Below are 21746 nucleotides of genomic sequence, written 5' to 3' on the forward strand. Positions count from 1 at the left end.
GCCTCGTCATAAAAATATAGTCCTTATAGTAGTCTATTTTATCTTTAAAACTGTTGCACTAAAATAATTCTCTGAATTTGACACACAATCATTTATTCACCTTGTTCACTTTGTGTGCCTCTATTACTGTCTTTTTGGTACAGTTTGTTTCACGTGGTGTGGATTCAGGCATTGTATTAAAATTCATAAATCATTTTATAAAAAAAAGGTAATTTTCAGTTCCAAACACATTTATTCACTATTTTTTTGGCAAAAGCTCTTCTACAGCCTGGGTCACGAATGAACAAATATGCAAATTAGACGATGACGTCTGAAATTAATGACCATAACAGTGCTACGTGCTAAGCTAACAGTACGACAGATGTTTGAGAGCAACATAGGTCAGAATTGCTTTAATCGTGCATCATCAAAGATGTAAATCTCCAGAGACAACATAAGCTAACGCTAGATGTTATTATCTTGACGGACGGCTAAGTGACGTGTTTCTGCCTGTGCTCTCCCCACCTACCCGATAAGGACCCTGTCAGTTATAACACCTGAATACATTTTAGTCCCGAGAAACATGTACATATCTTTTTAATTAAGTTGTCCCTGTAATAAAGATTGCTCCATTCCAATGACTAAGAAGTGATGCTTCAGAATTGTACTGAAGTTACAAGATTTTTAATAAAATATCCACCGACTGGTTTATAAACATTAACATATTTCAATTTAGCCTAATCACATATAAAAAGAGTAGATGTCTTTTTGCTTTGGAATTATTAGAAACAGACTTAGAGGATAACTCACACAGATACTGATAGAAACAATATTGTTTTACTTGCTTCTGGGTCTGGCTGCTGGGTTGCTAATGGTAGCGTGGCAGTAGAATCTAAACGACCAGTAATATAAAAATGTATCTTCAGTGGGTAAAGAACAGCTCACGTCTACTAAAGGGCACGTGAAGCTAAACATGTGGAGGAAAACGGCAGACTCCCACCATCACTGTAATACAGCCTCAGAGAACCATTAGAATAGTCCAACAATATCCAAGGAGCAAGCGGTGTCTTAAAACATTTGCCTGAACAACATACGTGCAGCTGTTAAAAAAAAAAAAGAAATATCAGATCACTGTAAACAATCTCTTCAGCTGAATATGCTGCAATAAATCATGCAGAAAATATCTGACAGAACCAAAAACCTTTTAGTTAATGTAACAATATGTATGATTAATGTTCCACATTTAGTGGTAAATAAATAGTTACCATTTCATTTTCACAATGGCGCAATGTGTTTTGCTTCAGGCAAGGTTTATAACACAAAGCACACCCAAAGAACCTCTAATGGTCCTATACTAATGGGAGCGTGATTTACAGACTATCAGGAATTACTCCATTAATGGTGCTGGGACTACCCCATGTCGTGAGCCTTCATTTAGGTACCTGTGTCCATGTCAAACACACTCCGTCTGGCCGCTGAAGCTGGTCATGAGTCACTGTTCCAACCTGTGACTGTCGCCTAGATAAAAGCCAGGGTGGACACAGGCTAGCTCCCTCAAACATCTCGATATGGATGTGTCACAGAGGAGGGAGCCGAGGTAGCGGGGCGCTGGTCCTCTTTGATCCAAGGCTTTCCCCACTGCAGCTGGCCTCCCTTGTGGCTTTCTAAATAACTAGACCCCCTTGATACCCTCATCTAGACCCCCTCCCCCGACGTTTCCTGCCCTCATCCTCTGACCCGCCCCACCACCTTCCGTTTCCACCACATTTCATATAAGGGGCCCAATAAATATTCTCAGCCACTTTGACTCTTTAGATGAGGTTGCAGTCGTTATATTGTAAGCCTTGCTCAAAGTCCAGCCCCTACCACAGCTGAAAAACCTGATCTCTGAAGGGCTGTCATAAGGTATAGCGGGGTGGGATTTTTTTCTGTATAAGAGGTTATAAAGGCCAATATAAAAACTATTTACTCCACTAATTTTCACTTCCTGGTCCATTAATCTCACTTTGTGAGACTCAGTCAGTGTAAACTCAAAACTTACCAGACCCAAAACACTTCTCAAGACCACTGCCCCCCCTTCAAGAGTTTATTCACTACATTCTTGTAGTGGAAAGTACTCGTATTTGGGAGTTTGAACTTACAATATGACCGTCTTGCCCTTAAGGCTCAAAAAGAAAAGTTAATAAAAGCCTGCCACTTTCTAACCCATGAATGTTGCTAAAATGGTGGCAAAACCACATGAAAACAGGAAGGGAAGTGATGTCAGTCTGTGGAAGGGGCATAAACAACAAATAAGTGGCATTACCTCAGCATAATGAGGCAAATAAGGGTTGGTTTCCCCAACCCTAACTAACCGTGCACATCTCATCAACGTCCACCACAGAGGCGGGTGAGAAAGGCAGGTACCGAGTTTAAACGGCGACGTGTGTGAGCAGGGCCCTGACTAGCTGAGAAACTCAGAAGATGGAAGCGGATTCAGGAATCTGTCAGTCACAACAACACTACGCTAACACTCGGCATGTTGAACAGCTGATTACAATTCCACCCTTTAAAGCCAGGAAAAATGACTCATGACAACTAAATTGCACCGATGGATCATTATTGGGAATCGGACAAGTTCGAAGAAGTGTTCAGGTTGTGATGGAGAACACATGTCACAGATAGAAATGTGACACTTAAATTTCCATGCCTCAAAAATAGCTAAAAGGAACTATAAGTAATAATGACACCTATGGCTAAAATCAGATCAACACGTACACAATGCCTTTCACAGAGTCCCGCCATTTACAATGGTAACAACAGGATAAGTATATGATGTTGTCTTCGGTTCCATTTCTGGTCTGCTTTTCTTACTGGCTTCCATGTTTGCAGGGTGCTGCTCTTTTGCAAAAATAAAATAAAAATTGCAGCGCTCTGCTTTGGGAACCCTGGGAACTGTCATATGATTGGCTGAGGAACCAGGAAGTAAACACGGCCTACACTCTGAACTGAAGTAGTTCCGGACCGTACCTCTAGGTTTGAAAGGAGAAAACATGACTAAGACATTGATGATGGAGAGGACCCATTGTTTATAGAGAATGTTACTTCCATCCCAGGTGAGAAATTAAAATGATTTAGACTGATTTTACAGTAAATATCTTATTTATAGCTCCTAGTAAGATATTAACTAGAGGAAATAACAGAATCACCAGCAGTTCTTCAATAGGAGTGATCTGACAGGAGATGTCAAAAGCATCACCAACTAATTTTATAGAAGACCATTTCTGAGCAAATTATCTCATATGTTCGGTATATTTTCCACTCGAAATTGGTATCAATTTCAGCTTAGTAAGAAACCTAGCCTTTTCAGTTTTTTTTCCCCCCCTAAATACATAAAATATTACATCTCTAATTATATTTTATGTACAAACTCCAATATGATTTATTTGGAATGTCTGGCATTGATCAATAAATGTAGTGTAAAATTGGTTAGTAGCAGGATAAGGATATCTGGCTTTTGATTTTCTTCCCACAAATAAAACCTTAAAAGTGTGATAAGATCCAGTACTTCTAAAAAACCGTAGACCAAGTGCTGTATTCAGAGAAACAGCCAAGATGCTTCTGGAAACTGGAGAAGCTACAGAGATTCACAACTCAGGTGGGAGAATCTCTCACTAGAACAACTATAAATCTGAAGACCAGCAACAGGAAAGCTATTGTTAAAAGAAAACCATAACAGGTAACATATGGAGCTGTAAAGAGCAAAGCAGGTGACATGGCCAACATGTGAAAGAAGGGATTCTGGTCAGATGAGACCAAATTTAAACAGCTTGACCTATGTGTAAAACAATTTGTGGTGTAAAAAAACTAAACCTGCAGATAAATTCCCTATGAGGAAATATGGTGGTGGCAGGATCATGCTATGGGGATGGAAGGACGGGATAGTTGGACGGAGTTGAATGGACCAGAGATTGAGCTAAATGAAGGGAGTATCTTGAGATAATACTTGCAACTTAGACAGAGCTTTAAAACAGCCAGAACCACAATGACTTTACTGTTTTTACTAAGACTGGGTTTAATTCTGTATAAAATATAGGCAATTGGTGCATCACACTGAAGATAAAGATATGAAGGTGTTAAAAGCGTCTCAACTCTTTATATATTCCTTCATCTAACTTTCTTTTACTTCCAAACAATCAAGTAACCCGAGAAAGTTGGGAACGACACCTGGCTTCCAATTTTCCAGCAATGATTCAATGATTGCAGCACAGGGTGGTGTGGCTGTTTTGCTTGATAATTTAAGTAACTGGGGGCACATGTCAGTCAAGTCCAGGTCAGATGTGGTGATCAAAACAAACATGGTCTGGTTTCCTCACCAGGGACTTAAGCTAATCTCCAACCCTTGTCAACAAGCTCTGTTCAGCATAACACGGGACCACCAAGCGCCCCCAAAAGGCCCACAGGCTTGGCATAGATCAGGCAAAGTTCTCTAATCTAATTTATAAAATAAAGTCTGGCAATGTTTTCCTCCCAGGAAGCACATCAGAGGTTCTTTACCTTTATGTCTCAGTGAAACGTGTTTAACAACCCCACTTAAGTCCTCAGTGAAAAGAAAGAAAAAGAGTGGAAGGGTGAAAAGAGAAAGGGTGGAAGATGTGCGAGGGAACAAGGACTGGGTGGGATCTCTAGAACCTACACTATTGACATCTCCTGACCCATGAGCCAAGGCGAAAGCCTCCATGGCTGGTTTTATTTTACACAATCATGATCTTGTTCCCTGGGGTACAGAGATCAGTTTCAGTTCGACCCCTTACTCTCTCTGGCTCCTGAGCTTTCGACTTCAGGCTGGAGAGGGTGAGGGGGGGGGGGACTCCTGTGAGTCTCAATCCCAGCCTCACACTTGAGGAGAGGGGTCAGGATTAGGGTCTAACTTGGTTAGAGAGGAGCGAAGGATGGGGGAGCTATCCCCAAAGTAGCTCCCTTCTTAACATAACTGCTCTAAAAATGCATGCATTGTTAAACAGCAACACATGATAGGGGCTACAATCCATTTGGAGCAGCCTTGCTCTGGGCTTGGGGGTAAAATTGATTTTTTCGGGGAAAACCAGCATGATTGTGTGGTCTTTTTTAATGACTCAATTGTGAGGTAGAAAAGATCTCCAGTGCTACATCCAAAATACCCGAGCACCTCCTTCCAACTACAAGCGAGCTGTTGTGTACAAATACGTTCTAGGGATGAAGTGGAGAAAATACTCCCCCAAATAATCACATCTCAAGCGTTTATACAAAATCTCAAAAGACAAGTGAGCACTTGAGGTCAAAAGAGAATCTTGCCACTCAAACATTCATGGAAAGAGTGAAACTAAAGCCAGTAAATCAAACCAGGAAAACAAGGCTAAATTGAAAACATACACTTTGGACAGTGAGAAGTCTAGACAAGATGGTGTGTGTGTGTGTGTGTGTAGGGTGAATCACATTTTCTCTGCCTACAGTGCGTTTTACATAAGCCTTTACTGCATAAAACGACCTAATCATGCCCGTGTCTGGTCCACTTTTTTGGGCCAAGCTGTGGGCGCAAGGCGGGCTAAGTATCTGCGAAACCATCATGGCCAACGGCTGTAAAAACCTCCTCATTAAAAAGCAGCCATCAAATTCATTAAAATCCACGCTTGGGTGCAGCAGGCTTTTGGGAAGGGAACTAATGACTTGGAATCCGGCTGTCTGTCAAAAATAGACCTTTTTTCTGTCCTTCGTCATAACACCCACCAAATAGACACGGAAATCCCTGAAACCACCCCTAATTTGTGTTGCTGCATCCGAAACCTCAACAAGCGAGAGAGTTGAGGACACCAAACAAAAAAAAAAAAAATCGCTGTTCAACTTCCTCTTTCAGTGTTACCACTAACCTTTGTGGTCCTTAACAAGAAAATGGATCCAATTGCAATAAGTCTGCCAAAAAAGAACCAGGAGTCCTAATCAATTCCAGACAATCTGCAACAGGAGATTTAGACAGGCCCTGATCATGTTCCACCGTTCAACCTTGACAACAGACCTCCAAGGCTCTACAAAGCAGCCAATGCCATTGTTTCTATGTGGACAAAAGTGATTAACTCTCGCTTTGCATTGTTTGTTTGCACACCAAATATGAAACCTTAAGCATTAAACACACGTCTAAGGCCGTTTCTAAGAAATCCAGTGAAATAAAAGCTTCAGGAACCAGATTTAACACAACTGAACAACAAAAAGCTCTGATATGAGAGACTGAATACTCTTATGTGTATGAGGAATCATTTCTAACCAGGCTGAATGCTGCCTTTATCGCTGCTACTTTCCAAATCTGATGCAAGAAGGCAGCCAAATGCTATAATCTCTCCTAATTGCAGACAATTAAAAACAATCTTTTGACTTTTCTCTCCGCTAATGCTATAATTAGCAATTACTACATTTCTTGGTTTGGGGGACACATCCAAGGTCAACTGTATTTCGCTGTAACTAAACCGAATTTCAGAAATATGACCACTGCAGACGTAAAGAACCCGCTAACCCTGATGTGCCCTGCAAATACCAGCAACAATGTTTCTGCGCACTGAAGCAGCTGGGAACGTCTACGACCGTCTAAGCCTTGACCTCTTCCTGGGAGAAAGAGAAAAAAAACTGAATTGGCCTCGGACAGGTGGTCTTCAAAGTCAAGCCAGCCGAGCAACCTGAGGAGACCTGGAAGCAGTTAAACCGCATAATGTTTAATGCTAGAGATGTGTGGGGTCAGCATGGTTGTGTGGGAGATAAACACTTATCTATGAGGAACATATATGACATAGCAAAATGCAGACCACCTCAAACGTCTAATTTGAGCTAAAACTACACAGTCCCTTTTTTTTTCTTTTCTTTTTTTAAGAAATATCCCTTCTAATCATTGCATCTCGCCCCAATTTAGACTGTCTAGTGGGAAAATTTCTGCTTGAAGCGAGGCCTCCCATTGCTCTGGGGCTTGTGTAACAGGACCAACCTGATGCTAATGCACTGATGAATTCTGCAGAATGTCTCGAAGATGAAGAGTCGGGCATTTTCAATGAAGTCCTCCAGGCACGCAACCAGAAAGAAATCGTTCACTAGAACCTGCGTGACAAAAAGCAAACACATACATGGTAAATGTTCGCTCGGTTAGTTTCAGTGTTCAGCCTTGAGTTCACACCTGTCACCAATTACAGTGAATCTGCTCAACCAGGAATTTAGTCAAGCTCTCCCCGAGCAACTGCCATCCTTTAGCTAATGGAAAACGTTCTGAAATCTATCATCGTGATTTAATTCCCACCCCTCACCATCATAAAAACCTGCCATTTTACCAGTCCTGTGCACACTTATGCGACCCACTATATACATGAGAAGCTCTACCTCAAACCAACAATTAATCACTACCAATGTTTACATGCGCAAAATTCCTTAATGGGATTTAAATGCATTTGAATTGAAAAATCTAAATAAATCTGAATACATTGTTTATATTGGCACAAAATCAATTAACCTGATCATGACCTCAATTTACATACACCAGGCTTTATTCTGAATAAAAGTGCTTGGACATGTACAGAGTCCTCAGATTTCCTTAAAAAGCACAGAAGAAATAGTTAGGGTTTTTGATATTTTTTTTCTTACTTTATCAAACAATCATATATAGAAACAAACACATAAGGGTGTTGGTTCTATGTCTTTTGGGTGGCCAGAATAGACCCGTGCCAGGTTCCAAGAACAGTTGAGGTGTTACTGCTCTCGCTAATAAAGCTACAGGCTTAGCAACACATGCTGTAGGTATTCCTGGGTTACAGCAGGCGCCACATGGGGTACACATGCGCAGTCAATGCAGTTTGCCATAATCTGAATGACATGACCGGAACAAGTGTTTAGATGGACGCTGTTCGGATTAACAATCGGCATAAAAACCTCTCTCATTCAGACTTTATCCAATAACAATATTCTAGTTTACCTGAGGCATATTTATTCCAATCAGCCCTTTATTCTGATTGCTATATGTCCATGTAAACATAGCTAATGATCATCTAAGACAAGTTTAGGGCCCATAAGGTGGCCCATAACTGTTGGCCTTTAAACCTAAAAGAGGTCCAGTGCTTGATAAGAGCTTGTGCTACACTCGTTTCTTAACTAGGAAAAGTTCTGTTTTTCACAACTACAGAACCAGGTTTGTACATATAAAATGTATTTAATTTTGTATTTGCCCCTACATTCCTGACAAATAGCAAATACTTATATTAATAAGTATATTTTTCTGTCTTCTGTTTTTACCTGGCGCTTTGCAACAACATTTTGCTCAAAAGTGCCTTGTGAATCTGCAGATAAATGCAAATGTCATCCTAGTAGTTTTGATCTTCCTTTTGCATTATAAATTGCTCTATAGCAGGGGTTTTCATTAGGTGAGGCGCGCCTCCCCTGGGGGGCGCCAAAGAGTCACAGGGGAGGTGCATGAAGACGGAGAAGAAGACAGCACTCTGTGAAACAATGTAGCGATATTCGTGCCTTCTGTTTGAGCGAGCAGGAACCAATCCAAGCGCGCAGTGAAACAACTCTCAACGGTCAAAACCGGTCTGGCACGGTCTGAAAACTCTTCTCAACCCGCTGTCCTCGCGGTGAGTTCCATCTCTGCTCGCGCGCACCTGCTCATTCCACGCTCAACACCAGCTGTGCACTCGCTCGGCTGTTTCAGCCAATCACAGACAGTTTTTTTTCCCATCCAATCAGAGTATGGCTTGCAAATACTGCATTCAGATGAATTAAATCAAAATGCTGCAGCCTTTGGCAGAAATGACTAAACATCACCGAGGGATTGAAGAAAAACAAATAAAAAATGTAATATTTTAGCCTAAAATATTTAGGCTAAAGTATTTAGACTAAAATATTAGAGTTACTAAGTGAGGTGTGAAAAAGAGACAAAATGTTTTTGTCTCTTTTCTTTCCAGCTTCTGGGAGGTGATGCAAAAGTTTATTCTGATCATAATCATCATGAATGTCATCATTATTTAAAGAGCACTTTAACACGAGGTAACACTAAGTGCCAAACATCAGAAATACATCAGATAAAAGATAACAACTAATAAAATGCTTGTTTGTTAAAATAGCACTAGGTCTAAATTGTGTATAATTAGCCTAAAAAGTAGATTGGAATATGGAATATGTTGACGTCTGTTAAATTCAGGTTATCTTTTTTATTATTATTTCAGTTGACGTCTCCTGTTGACATGACTTCAGTTTGACATTGGCATCTGTTTAGATCAGTTTGTCTGCTGTTGAAAACAATTGTTTATGAATTTGCTCTAATGACAGTTCAATTTTAAAACTAAGCCCTCTGTCCGTGATGTTTCAGTAAAAGTAGCATGTAAGATGGAAATATTTGGATGTATATTATTTTATGAATGTACTTTGTTAAAAGAAATACAATAAAAAAACATGCTTTGGGCTATCAGTTGTTTTTGAAACGCAGCATTCTAGGAACACAAAATAAACATGCATTTACTGCAGGGACCTGTGTGTGGTAGGTTTGTGGTTGGGGGGGGGGGGGGGTGGTCATGGTTATCTTTACTTATTCCAAGGGGAGGTTCACATTCAATGAATTTGAAAACCCCTGCTCTATATTGATGAAGGATAACAGTTTAATAAAGCAGTAAATTATTTTGTCATATTTATAAACACATTAATGCCATGTTTGTGAAGACTCTTTGCTATCCTGAGCAGCATTTAAAACGTTTGATTGGCATTTTAGAGGGTCGCAAGATTAAAAAAGGGGAATTATAAATAAAAGCAGGCACCCCAAAAAGGAAACAGACCCACCAATGAGGGCCCAAAAGAATAACTCAAGATAGTCTCCACCTACAAAACTTGTCTAACCCTCGACATAAAGGCTAAAAAGAAATAACCTGACTAAATCTTTAGAGAACAGAAGAAATCAAGTTTTCCGTGTTTGTAACTTCTTCTAAGTCATGAACTTTTTTTTTTCCCCTCCTTTTTGCATACGTCTGAAGTTTGATGGTGACAAAGCGAGGACAAAGTGAGCCGGGTTTAAAAACAGGGCTCCATTGTTGTGGCTCCTAGCACAGAACGAAATAGTGGTTAAATGTGATGAAGACCGCTAACGTCATTATGCCCCCTTCACCCGTCCTAAATTTATACAGACAACATAAAAACAGAGGTTTTACAAATACCCACCATGGAAAGCATTAATAAAAGCGTTTTTTTTTTCTTCTTTTTCCAGAAACACAATTTAATGCAAGCAAAAGCAGCAAAGGCAAAAAAGACAGACTAGTTTTACAACATGTTAGAGACGGAAGAAAAACAGCAAGATGAGCCGAGCTCATTTCAATGCAAAGCCTGTTTAGCGTCCTTAGAATATTCCAGACTTTTTATAGCTGTTAACCCAAGCTGACTGAATGTTGTCAACATTTTTAAACAACACTTGCTCTTCAATTTTCTTCAGGTTCCCAGCTGCTGCCAGAGCAGTCTGTTAACCTAACCGTGGAAAATGGTAGTGCTACTGTTCTGCTGGGTTTTCAGCACCAACGTCTGTGATTTGGTGTCTGAAAGGGGGCGGAGAAACAAAACTTGTGCTAAACAACTGTATGATCTAAAACCATGGAGAAAAAGCCCTGTGGGCTAAAGTCTTCCAGTTGCTGAGGGACATGTATCGTGTTTTAAAGCACGTTTTTCAGGAAATTCGTTTTAGGATAAACGTTATTGGTTTATGGTGGCCATGAGACGAAACCGGTTACGATTGTGGAAGGCACAGGTAAATAATCTCTTGGATAATATGACTCTTAATGGGATGACATCTTGGAATACAGTCTGTCCAGAAAAAAGCATTTGGTGAGGAAAAGCCCAGCGAACAGAAGTACCACCTGAAGGTACTGCCCACAGACAGGTCCTTACCAAGACCCATTACTGGCGCTTAGACGAGACATGAGCGATACAGTCTTACTTGAACCTGTTTTTTCCCTCATGAGAAAAACAGTAGAACATTTGCTCTGTTCTACTGTAACCGTTCGTGACCCAGCTACGGCCCCAGAGGTACCACTGTGTGAAATTTTCACATTTCTCACTGCTCGTTGCATTCCAGCTCTCCACTGAGAGCCATTTTGCAGCACAGGCTTTCAACTTTAAAAAACGTATTAAAGAATTACTCCCCCTTTGTGCTCTTAAGCCTAAAACGCTGTTATCGGCCCAGGGTCCCGGTTGAATCAATCCAAACTACGTGGTGCTATCAAACAACGCATTCTTCAGCTACATCTGTGCTTATCTACGCTTGATAAACTTTGAACAGCTAAGTACCCCAATTATTGTCATCTGGGATTTAGACCACAAAACTTAAACAAATTCTAAAATGGGCTGAAGAGCCCTTTTGTGCACGATCTGTGGGCCTCGCTACACGTAGTCCTTTACTTTTCGTTCAGAGACATGAAGGCATGTCACATCTGACAGTGATTGGAGATGCGGGTAGAGTGGGCACGGATCTAAAAGGGAACCTGCGAGGCCAAAACGGGATCATTTAACACAGGCTAATTTGCCCATTTAAAAGCACTTTTATGGCATTCAGCGAACTTAAAACAGGACAGCTGAGAAACAATACCAACATCTGGCTGTTGGACTACCCTACGAGCATAGAGATGCTCTCAATGACTCGAAATTGATGCACTGTTAGGAAAACGCATGCGAGCGGGGTATCCATTTACCTCAATAGCCACTGTCTGTGAAACATCCCTTTTCCTTTGAAGTAGCCCGTTTAGTTTGAAGCCTGCATGTGTGTTTCTGATGCTGGGCCAGCTGCTTTAGTGGCTTCAAACAAGCCAACTTTGATAAAATGTTCATGTTTGCAGACCAGCACAGGTAATGCACTGAAGATACTTTCAACCATTTTTTCTACCACCACCCACGTTGTTAGGTTAGGTTAATGGGCTTTTGTCACAACTGAGCATACTTAAGCAAAGACGTGGAATGACTTGGGTTCTGACCCAGGAGGAAATGTGGAAGCTCATCCCTTTACAAGAGAACTGTGTGCAGCAAAGTCACAACCAAACCACAGGACACTCAAAAAGTGGCTACAAGTATTTAACAAGCCACGTGATAAAAAGAAAAACAAAAAAAGTATTATTTTAGCTGAAACCTGATGTTCTATTGTTGATGGCTTCATGTTTCAAGGTAAACCTTAAGTTTAGTGGGTTTTTATTCAATGTTTATGTTTCGCTCTATGTCTCCAGATTGGTGCAGATATTATTATTCCAACTGGCATGATAAAATGTTCATTATTGTGGTAAACAATTACTGTTTTCCTGTTTTAAATAAACTCTTATGAACTGGTGACCTGGCCAGGATGTGTCCTGCTTCTCGGCCAATGACCACTGCAGATAAGCTCCAGGTCTCCAGCAGAGAGAGTGGGGTGGGGAGATTTGAAGGTTTTTATCAGACCAGATCTATTCATGCTGCAGCTTTATTAGCTAAAGGCAAAAGATTAAAAGGAATAGTTATTCTAATTATTGAATATAGTGATACAGAGAAAGACCTGCCGTGATTTTTGTCTACTGATAAACCCAGAATCCGGTTTAAAGTGTGTAATCACTGGACTTAAAGTATCAATATAACATACTGTCATAAATTTCATCTTAATGAAAAACAAGTTTAAATGCACGTTTTAGAACCTTGGGTTTTTGATGCACTGCAATAAAAAAAGCTTTTTCTACAAGTGGGCTTCGAGTCACTTGAGACACCCTCTCTTCACCTTTTCAAGCCAAGCCTGAAACACTGTCATCCACACGTTTAATCACTCTTTATCTCAAAGTGTAAAGGTTTTGATTCTGGTTACATCAGAGGCAAATCTGTGCATTAAACGATAAACGGGGGACAGGCGGAGCAACTTAAAATGTATGTTGACAATCAGGTAATACATGCTCTTAAGGATTACTAAGGGACTTGTATCTGTGTGTGTACCTTGGACGGTCCTCACCCATGAAAGCGTTGAATCAAACCTCTTGATGTTCAGCTAAAAGCAACATGGCTCCAAAGAACGGGTAGAGAGGAGAACTGTGCTCCTGTAATTTCCCTACATTCGGGCTGAAGTACGTTGGGGATATTGTACAGAGATCAAAAACCATGTCTTGTTGTATCAAAGAGGGAATGATTGGTTTCTTTGAAAATCTGCACGTGTTTCACATCATCGTTGTATTATAGATAAGAGGTGCTCAGCCAACCTCAGCCTTCTGGGTCTGGTTTGAACATAAAACCATCTGTCCTATGCCTTCCTATCAGATTTTTGAGCACGTCAGCTTAAGCAGCGACCGCTTTTTCTTTTTTTATTAAAACAAACGAGCAACAGTCCTCCTCCACGGTAAATGATAAAAATCACCAAATGTTTATTTCAGCTGTAAAACCCTTTCATCTCCACCATTCTACGCGTGTTTAGTTTCGGAGTCAACACCCAAAGCCTTCGCTGTGTACCACTCGCTCTATTTTCAGGTACTGTAGTTACATTTAGCTTTTATGAAGCAGAATTGGACCTCCCTAAATAGCGGTCCAATGACAGATCTCTCTCCTGAAACAAGTGTCTGCACGCCTCTGTGGAGGCTTTTGCTTATAAAGCTTTCACTGTTAACAACCAGCCTGATGGGTCAATTACAGGCCGTAGTAAAGTCTGACTAAAGCCTGAGTCATGCAGCATCCAAAAGGACCTCTATATGAGACGGTGAGATCCAGCGGACAGACCCCTACTGTTCGGCAGCGGCCCCCGCACCGAAACGCGGGCGGAGGGTCAGACAGATCACATGACTGTTAACCGTGTTTACTGCTACGGCCTGTTAGACGGTTCACACGGTGACCAATAAATCAGACGTCTGAGAGCCACCGTATTGTTCCGCGGAGGGACAGCACAGAGACACAGAGTGTTTCCCCGTCATCTAGGAGTGAACGGATGAAATGAAAGATGCCGACTGCGTCGCTGAGGTGGTTACTTACAGACTCGCACTCCCTGAGCTTCCTCTGGGCGCTGTCAAAGTCAAAGTTCACATACAGGCACTCCACAAACTCCGTGATTGGGTCTTTGTAGGTGTAGGACTCCTAAAAAAACAAAAGACAAGGATAAAGTCATGTATCGTTTTCTTTACTTTTGTCAAAAAGCTGAGTCATTTTAGATTCAACAAAACCAGCCAGAAGGCTTTCCAGTGTAATCATATGGTGCCTTGCAAAATGACCCATATCCTGTCAACCGTTTCGCATTCAGAAGTGGACAGAAGGTTTTTAACAGATATGTGAAAACTGTGGTGAGATAATACTTTATAGATCCAACTTTTGCTTTAATTGCAGCCGCTAAGTCTCTTGGAGTACGCTTTTGAAAGCTTTTGACAATCCATCTGCCCTGGTCCTGCTGGGAAAGAAAAAGTATCACCACACATGATGCTGCCACCACCATGTTTCACTGTGTGTGTCTGCGTCTGTGTTTGAGGGGGGGGGGGGGGTAGTTTCCTCCACAGGTGGCATTTAGATCATCACTGTCAGTTCTGGTCTCATCTGACCATACTACCATCTTTCACTCTTACATGGCAAACTTCCTTTTAGCTTCCTTTCTTCAGGTCCACCATAGGTGTCATGCACTAATACAAACTGTCCTGAGATACAGAGACATTCACAGCTTGGGGTATCGTTTCCTAACCTGAACTCCTCCACATCATCTCTGGACTGTCAGCTTTCAATTCAAATCAATTTTATTCAATTCATGAAACATGTCATCTCGAGGCCCTTTCCAAAGTCAAGTTCAATCAGATTATACAGATTAGTCAAAGAATTTCCTAAGGGAACCAGTTGATTGCATCAAAGTCTTGACAAGCAGCATTCACTCCTCCTGAAAGCATAGGGCTAAAGGGAGAGTCGTCTGCATTGTCTATGGCTTTGCAGCAATCCCTCATACTGAGCAAGCATGAAGCGACAGTGGAAAGAAAAACTCCCCATTAACGGGAAGGAAAACCTCCAGCAGAACCAGACTCAGTATGAACGGTCATCTGCCTCGACCCACTGATATGTAAAAACTGTGGTGAGATGATACTTAATAGAGCCAACCCACTTTGATCCAAGAGATGGCTTTGACACCACATTGGTTGTATTGAGAGTTATTGGAATAAAGGAGGCAGAATATAAATGAACATCACAAAAAATGTTGAAAACAATTAGTCCTTTGCCTGCAACTTTACTATTAAGTGCTAGTTTGTGCTAGTCTATTACTTGAAATCCAAATAAATTAAACTTAATGCAGTCAGCCAGGTTACTGCCAGGAGTTTAGCCTAAGAGGAAGCAGTGGTCACTTAACCATTGTTTAAAACCTAATGAATGTGTGCACTTTATAAAGAAAATAAAGATAAAAAACTTGAGTGTTTTTAACAAAACTCTTACCTGCTGGATGACTTTCACCAGATCCTTCAGAACCTGCCGGCGCTTACGGACATCCTTGTTGGTAATGACCGCGGTGGTAAGGTAACGCAAGATGTGGGGGCACATAGTCTGGATTGCATTGAGGTATCTGGAAGCAGGGAGGGTAAAAGTAATCACTTATTAGAGCAATGTAAGCAAAGACATGATCTTTACAGAGACACATAATATAACATTCTGGCTGCCTCCCAGGCCTTTGGCATTTTGACTTAAGAAGAAGCCCTTGCAGCTAAACAGATAAATGTCCTAACAGGACCTTCATTTCTGCACATGGGCTCCAGCTTTAAGCTGCCTCTTTCATTAGAGTCCTGAGAGGTGAGGGGGGGGAGGGGGGGGGGGGAGAGGAAACCCTGGCAAGAAGATATAGATCAGTGAGCACAGACGTGCCCAGTAGCTGAAACTCAATCCATCAGGGACTGATGCACCAACCACAGGTCAACTTGCTAAGGGCTGAACACAAGGTACACAATGTTGTTACAGGCTGATTCTAATCCCACGCCTGCTAGGGAGTCAGTGTGTGGCTGAAAAGACATGAGCCCAGCTCTGCTAGCCCCAAAGGCCAGAAATTCACATCACCTGTATCACCGGAGCCGCTCTCCACCAGACTAACTTTGAACTTAACCTCAGTGACCACATCAATTTAGCAAAGAGGAAGCTGAGTGGGGCCCTTCGGGTCTCCCATAGCAACGGCTAGAGAAACACATGGTGCTGAGGAAAACAGCACTGACAACGATTTAATTAGGTGAATCAATGAAAGGGACAGGGGACCTGTGGCAGCTGTGATGTTGAGTCTCAAGCCAGCCGTGGGTTCCTCTGCAAAGCCTTTCATTGGTCTGATTTTAGGAGGGCTCCCTCCTCCTCCTCCTCCTCCTGTGAGAGACCACAACGCTTCATGCTGTGGTCTTGATTAACTTACACCAACTCATTCTCTACCCCCCCCCCCCCCCCAATAACAAAATGTCCAAATTCCAGCCTTTTCCAGAGGCCATTTATTGACCAACTCGGTCCTTTTAGGCAATTTCTAAAGTATGGATTCAGAGATATTTCCACAGCTGGTTGGATTCATAAGCTGCAAAAACCACAGACTGTAAAAAAAAAAGTCACAGAAGGGACCGAGCGAGGCGTGGTGGTGGAGAGCATCCTCATATACAGAGGCCGTTTGTCCTCAACATCTCATCTTGGGTTCAAATCCCAACAGAGCGACCTTTGCAGCGTGTCTTCATCCTTCTCTCTCTGCCCATTTCCTGTCCCCCGTGTTCCTGAGTAACGGCAATAAGGCCACTAGTGCTATGAAAACAAAAGTCAAACTGGAGGAACAAACAGATGGACGATAAACTTGGCGAACGGCTAATTAGCGGCTAAATAGACGACAGACCTTATGATTGGCTATAAAGCTCAGAAACATAAACTCTGTTGCCCAAACTTATCCAGACCGGGGAAGGGCTTGAACTAAGTTCCAGATTAACTGAGCTAAATAACTAATTTCTTTGGCGTTAAAAAGGAAACCCACGTATATTACGACAACAGCCCTTTTCATTTGTTGATCTTTGAAGTGACAAACAGCAGGTGATGTATTGGTCAAAAGCCGCTGAAGCTGAAAGGCAAACGCTGGGCTGCAGGTGAGAAAGGATCTCTATGGCAGCCCGTCCTGCAAGCACAGAAACATTCTGACTGACAGTCGACGGATCGCTGCTCACTTCCTCAGCAGCGTGCAACGTCTGTCAGTAGAACACAAAGCGAGCTGTGGACAAACATCTGCTGACTGCAGGGGTAAGGGAGGTCAAATGTGAAGCTGGACCAAGCCGCCGGTCACCGACTGCAGCCAAAAGGAAGTGCTGGTCAAGGGATGGGAAACCAGAGCCAAGCCAAGCCTCAGCGGGGGAAAACATGGGGTTTCTACACTGTGAAAATGCAAAGCACACAAAACTACCTCAGTTTGTCCAAACAGATGCTGGGGTGAGCTGTTCATGAGTAATTATTGGCCAGGCCTCCTTAATCATCCACAATAAAATTAAAAACGGAGTAAATCTCAGGGAACCAGACATTTGAGTGTGCTGTGTTGTGGTCTCCGGTCATACTGTCTGCGGAGCACAATCATCTGTACAATTATAAAAGCCTGCAATCACAACGGGGATGGGGGGCATCAAAATAGGTGGGGTGCAAATTTTAACACACTGTGTAAAGTTTCCGATCTGCGATACACATGGCCTGCTTCTCGCCTCGGAGAGTAAACAGACCACACGGAAAACACGCGCTTCTGAAAGCACTTTAAAAATACCAGCAGGCTTCGCGAAGGAGCCCAGCACCCAAAATGTGTTACTAAAGCAAATCGTTCACACTGCATCTTCGGCGTTGAAAACCAGAGGAGCTATTATGTCAACGCGACAAACCCAAGCCTCGCGCGGCTCGACCCAGAAAGTGTCCCAGGCGACCAGCGCCAACGCCGTTAGTCTCAGCGTTTGTTCGTTACAGAGACGGCTCTCTGTTAAAGCACCAAAGGTGATTCTCACCAACCACATCCGCTCCTAGTGTCATCTAACAGGCCAGACGAATGAAAGTTTCCATTGCAGAATGGAAATGTATTAGGAGTTGGTATCTCTCAGCAGTTGGCTTTGAAGGAGACTGACATTTTGCTTCTTAACAAAAAAAAAGAAACGTACTGGAACACGAGTTGTACTCACTGCGGCTGGTAGAGGAAAAGGTCAATGATGTTGTCTCTGCCCTTTGGGTGGTTGAAGAAGACGAAGAGGGACCAGTGAATGAGCCACGTCCGCTGCTGGAGAGACTGGAGCGGGGAGCTCACGGACTGGACGGGACCAGACGGGGAAAAACGGTCAAACCGAGAGGAGCGACGGAACGAGCTCGTAAACACAAACACAGGGAGGCAACAAGGAAAAGGAAACGGTGTGTGCTTGCCCTCTAAATGGCAATCAAATACCAACGACGCCTTCGTACGGCGGTCCAACTTCTTATGTGCTCAGATGAGTGTGTGTGTGTGCGGTAAGAAACAAAACGCCACAGTGGAGCTGTTCTGCAAGTGAAATGTCAATATGGGAGTCTATGTAAGGGAATCTAGATGCGGTATCAAATTCTGAGAAGTGGGGCATTTACGTTGTTATCGATAGTCTCTCTCAGGCGGGTCAGGTCCTCCATGGCTGCCTCCCAGTTCTGCATCAGGATCTCAGAGGCCAGCTTGCCCCACAGCGAGTTCAGGGCATTCCTGTCTGTAGACGGCACCTTTGGGACAGTTTCACAGAGAACACTCGTTCAGAGCGGGATCAGTCACAGCAACCGAGACAATACAGCTCGCCGTGATTAAGCGCGTAAATGTGTCCGACGAAGCGGAACCGCGAGAAACAGAACTCAGCACTGAAGACCAAATGCTAAACAAGAGAATAACTGGTAATTACTGTTGTGCACTGGCAGTCAGCTGGCTGAAAGAGGATTACTGCACGTTTCCTTGCTCTCAGCAAAGACAAATTCAGGTGTCTGAAAATATTTCTGCTAATGTAATTATGGCAATGCAACTAAAGGTGCGTCACCTATCATAGAAGCATTACACTGTGTTCACACTACAACAAGCAGCTTGTTTGTTAAGCCTTCCTCCTCGGGCTCCACCGGAAAAGGTTCAGCTGAACTCTGCTACTAATTTTAGCAGCTATTTACTTCGTTCTACCTAATGTTTCAGATTGTTGTATCATTTTAACACAAAAGGAATAAATATTGCTCTTCAGTTTTCTATAAAACTAATTTAATTTAAAACAGTCATGGTGATCATTCTGGGAGAATCTCTTGCTGTTTTTGCTGTGGGCCAGAGAAATGATTTAAATGAGCTTCAATATATCTGTCCTCCCTCTGGAAAAAATTACATATATATTAAAGGGCAAACAGAACCTGTTTGAGTCTATGTGGAATTCCTTCATTAATTATGTCAAGAACTTACATCCATATCTCAGAAGAGATATGAAGAAGAAGGTGCAAGTGATTGAAGAACATGTGAACTGCAGTTCCCAAAGACAATTTATTTATGGACATATACTGTTAAACTTAATTCTTAATGTAAAGAGGTTATGTACGAAAAGTGACTAGTTGCACAGGAACTAATACTGTGAGAGGTTTTTTTTTTCTTCTTTTTTCTGTTTGTATTTTATTTTGACTTGAACAAGTAATACTACTGCTGCTGATATCATATTTTGTAGAGTGTTCAAGATGTTTGCTTGAACTGCCAAAACTTTAATAAATATATTTTGGGTGGGAAAAATGAGCTTCAATATAAAACTGATACTTTTACATAATTTTGCTGAAAGAGAAATTATTTGAAACATTCCCATTTTGTTACTTTTTTAATTACTGTTTATTTCCCCTGACTGCAGTTTAGCTCAGACAACAAAGAATGGAAATTGCCAGAACATTTCAGGCTTTTCGTCGCTCACTCTTGCAGCTACCGCGGGTTAATTGGACTGAAGTACGAAGCGATTCTGACAGCACATCTCGGGGAGGACAGTTACTCCAACATGCTGCAGGTAGCTGTTTCTGATTTTCAGAACAGCCTGACACAAAGAAGAAGCAGGTAATGAAACACAGGTGGGAACCCCCCCCCCAACTCTGATCCTCTGTCGGTGGCAGACATTGGGCTGCACCCAAGGCTTATGGGAAACTTGGACTCATTAGTTCATGACAGCGTCAGACAGCAGACTGATGACACGAGTGGAGCAGGAAGCCAGGGTGGACGTCTGCTGAGCGTCCAGAGAAACCTAGAAGCCGACCACATAGCCGCGCTGCTCCCTGGACGGCCACCTGAAGGGGACTATGAGACACGACCGACAGAACGAGAAAACACCTAAATGCAGCTGCTCATGTTGGTTGGATAACCCCAAACGGATCAGATGGCATATGATGGAATGGTGGCGGTCTCGGTGGAAATACAGAGGACTACTTAGACGAACAATGACGGAGCTTTAAGTGCCCGGCGACAACAAAGGCCAGGGCAGCAGCTCTGGCTGCACGGCTCTGGTAAAGGTCAGGGTTTCATCTGTAGAAGTGGCTTTTTCTTTTGCTTTTTTGGTTTCCTATTTTTTTCGCTCCTGGAAGTCCCTGCCTGCTACATTTGGCTGACCCCCAGGCCATTATGGCAGCGTTCGCCACACACACACACACACACACACACACACAGAGTCCGGCTTTTACTAGTGGCCACGCTAGAAAAGTTTCAATACCTGGCTTTTTCCAGCAGTTACCTTAAGTTTCCACTGGTTTGTGAAACGGGCACATTTTCCCTGACTGACCAGCAACAATAAATTTACTGTGCTGGGGTTCAGGCGGGACACCCAATCTTTATTCTGAACATCCAATCCCTGCATTAAGTGATGATATGAATAAGTTGCTCTTTTCGGGCTAGGCCACACTGTAACAAGACCTGAGGCATGGATTTTGCAAGGCTGGCTTCCTTCGTTTAATTGACTGGGTTTCCCACGTTAAATGACTTTATGGAGCCTCACCTCTCCCCTACGGGGGAGGGAAAGGGGGGGGGGGTGAAGACAAGGGGCTTGTGAGGATGGGAGGTCCACAAAAGCCCTGAACAGAAAGGAGAGGGAGAGCCGTGCACACACTAATGAAATCCATTTCTCCCTTCTCCTGAAAAGCCCGCTGCATTGTCAAGTTTAGGCAACAAAGATCTGGTTACAGAGTCCGGTCTGGCTTGAACTTTACACCGAGGCTCTAACAAACTGCGGGGCTTTTTTGTTTTTTTTTTAAGTCTACACTAGACTTTGAACAACTGAACTCAATTAGAGCAATTTTGGTTTATTTAGAATGAGCTGGAGAGCCACAAACAACTGTCGCTGGAACAGGCAGACAACTATGCAACGGTCATGGACACTTTTAAAAGCCTTTTCTCCTCCTGCACAAATTACCCGTCACCATGGATGCGGTGGGACGCACGCATAAATAAACAGATGCGCTGCTCTTGGGGGAAACACGGTTCATAATTGCTCAAAATCACAGCTCCGTTTTCAAGAAAGGAAATCCTTCCGACGAAACCTCTTATCTTCTTGACTCTGGTAAGAGGGGGACAAAAGTAAATCTTAATTAGAGCGATGGTCAGAGTTTGTTTTTTTCACTCTTATGAAGGAAGAAAAAAAAAAAAAGATGTTGATCTTATGGTTGCCCGTTCTTTGAGGACTGGGTTTGGCCTGAGCGCTCGCTTTCCCACAAAGCTAAATGCTGAACCAAAGTCAAACCAAACGTAGCGGCCAAATGAGTGACATTTGGAAACCACCAGTTATGCAGGCTGGTTGCACCGGTAATTAAAGGACCTTTAGCTG

The 21746-nt window shown here is 42.6% G+C and overlaps 1 protein-coding gene across 1 annotated transcript in view; it reads right to left on the reverse strand.

Moving 5' to 3' along the window:
* LOC105933426 (eukaryotic translation initiation factor 3, subunit E, a) overlaps positions 1–21746 on the reverse strand; it is a 38384-nt gene that overhangs the window by 4286 nt on the left and 12352 nt on the right. Inside the window, exons 6-10 of the mRNA XM_012872963.3 lie at positions 18535–18660; positions 18105–18229; positions 15388–15514; positions 13960–14061; positions 6965–7074 (exon numbers count right to left, since the gene is read on the reverse strand). Coding sequence (XP_012728417.1) covers positions 6965–7074; positions 13960–14061; positions 15388–15514; positions 18105–18229; positions 18535–18660 — 590 coding nt within the window. The remainder of the gene's footprint in view (positions 1–6964; positions 7075–13959; positions 14062–15387; positions 15515–18104; positions 18230–18534; positions 18661–21746) is intronic.

Source organism: Fundulus heteroclitus, unplaced genomic scaffold (genome assembly GCF_011125445.2).
Source record: "Fundulus heteroclitus isolate FHET01 unplaced genomic scaffold, MU-UCD_Fhet_4.1 scaffold_546, whole genome shotgun sequence".
Taxonomy (NCBI): Eukaryota; Metazoa; Chordata; class Actinopteri; order Cyprinodontiformes; family Fundulidae; genus Fundulus; species Fundulus heteroclitus.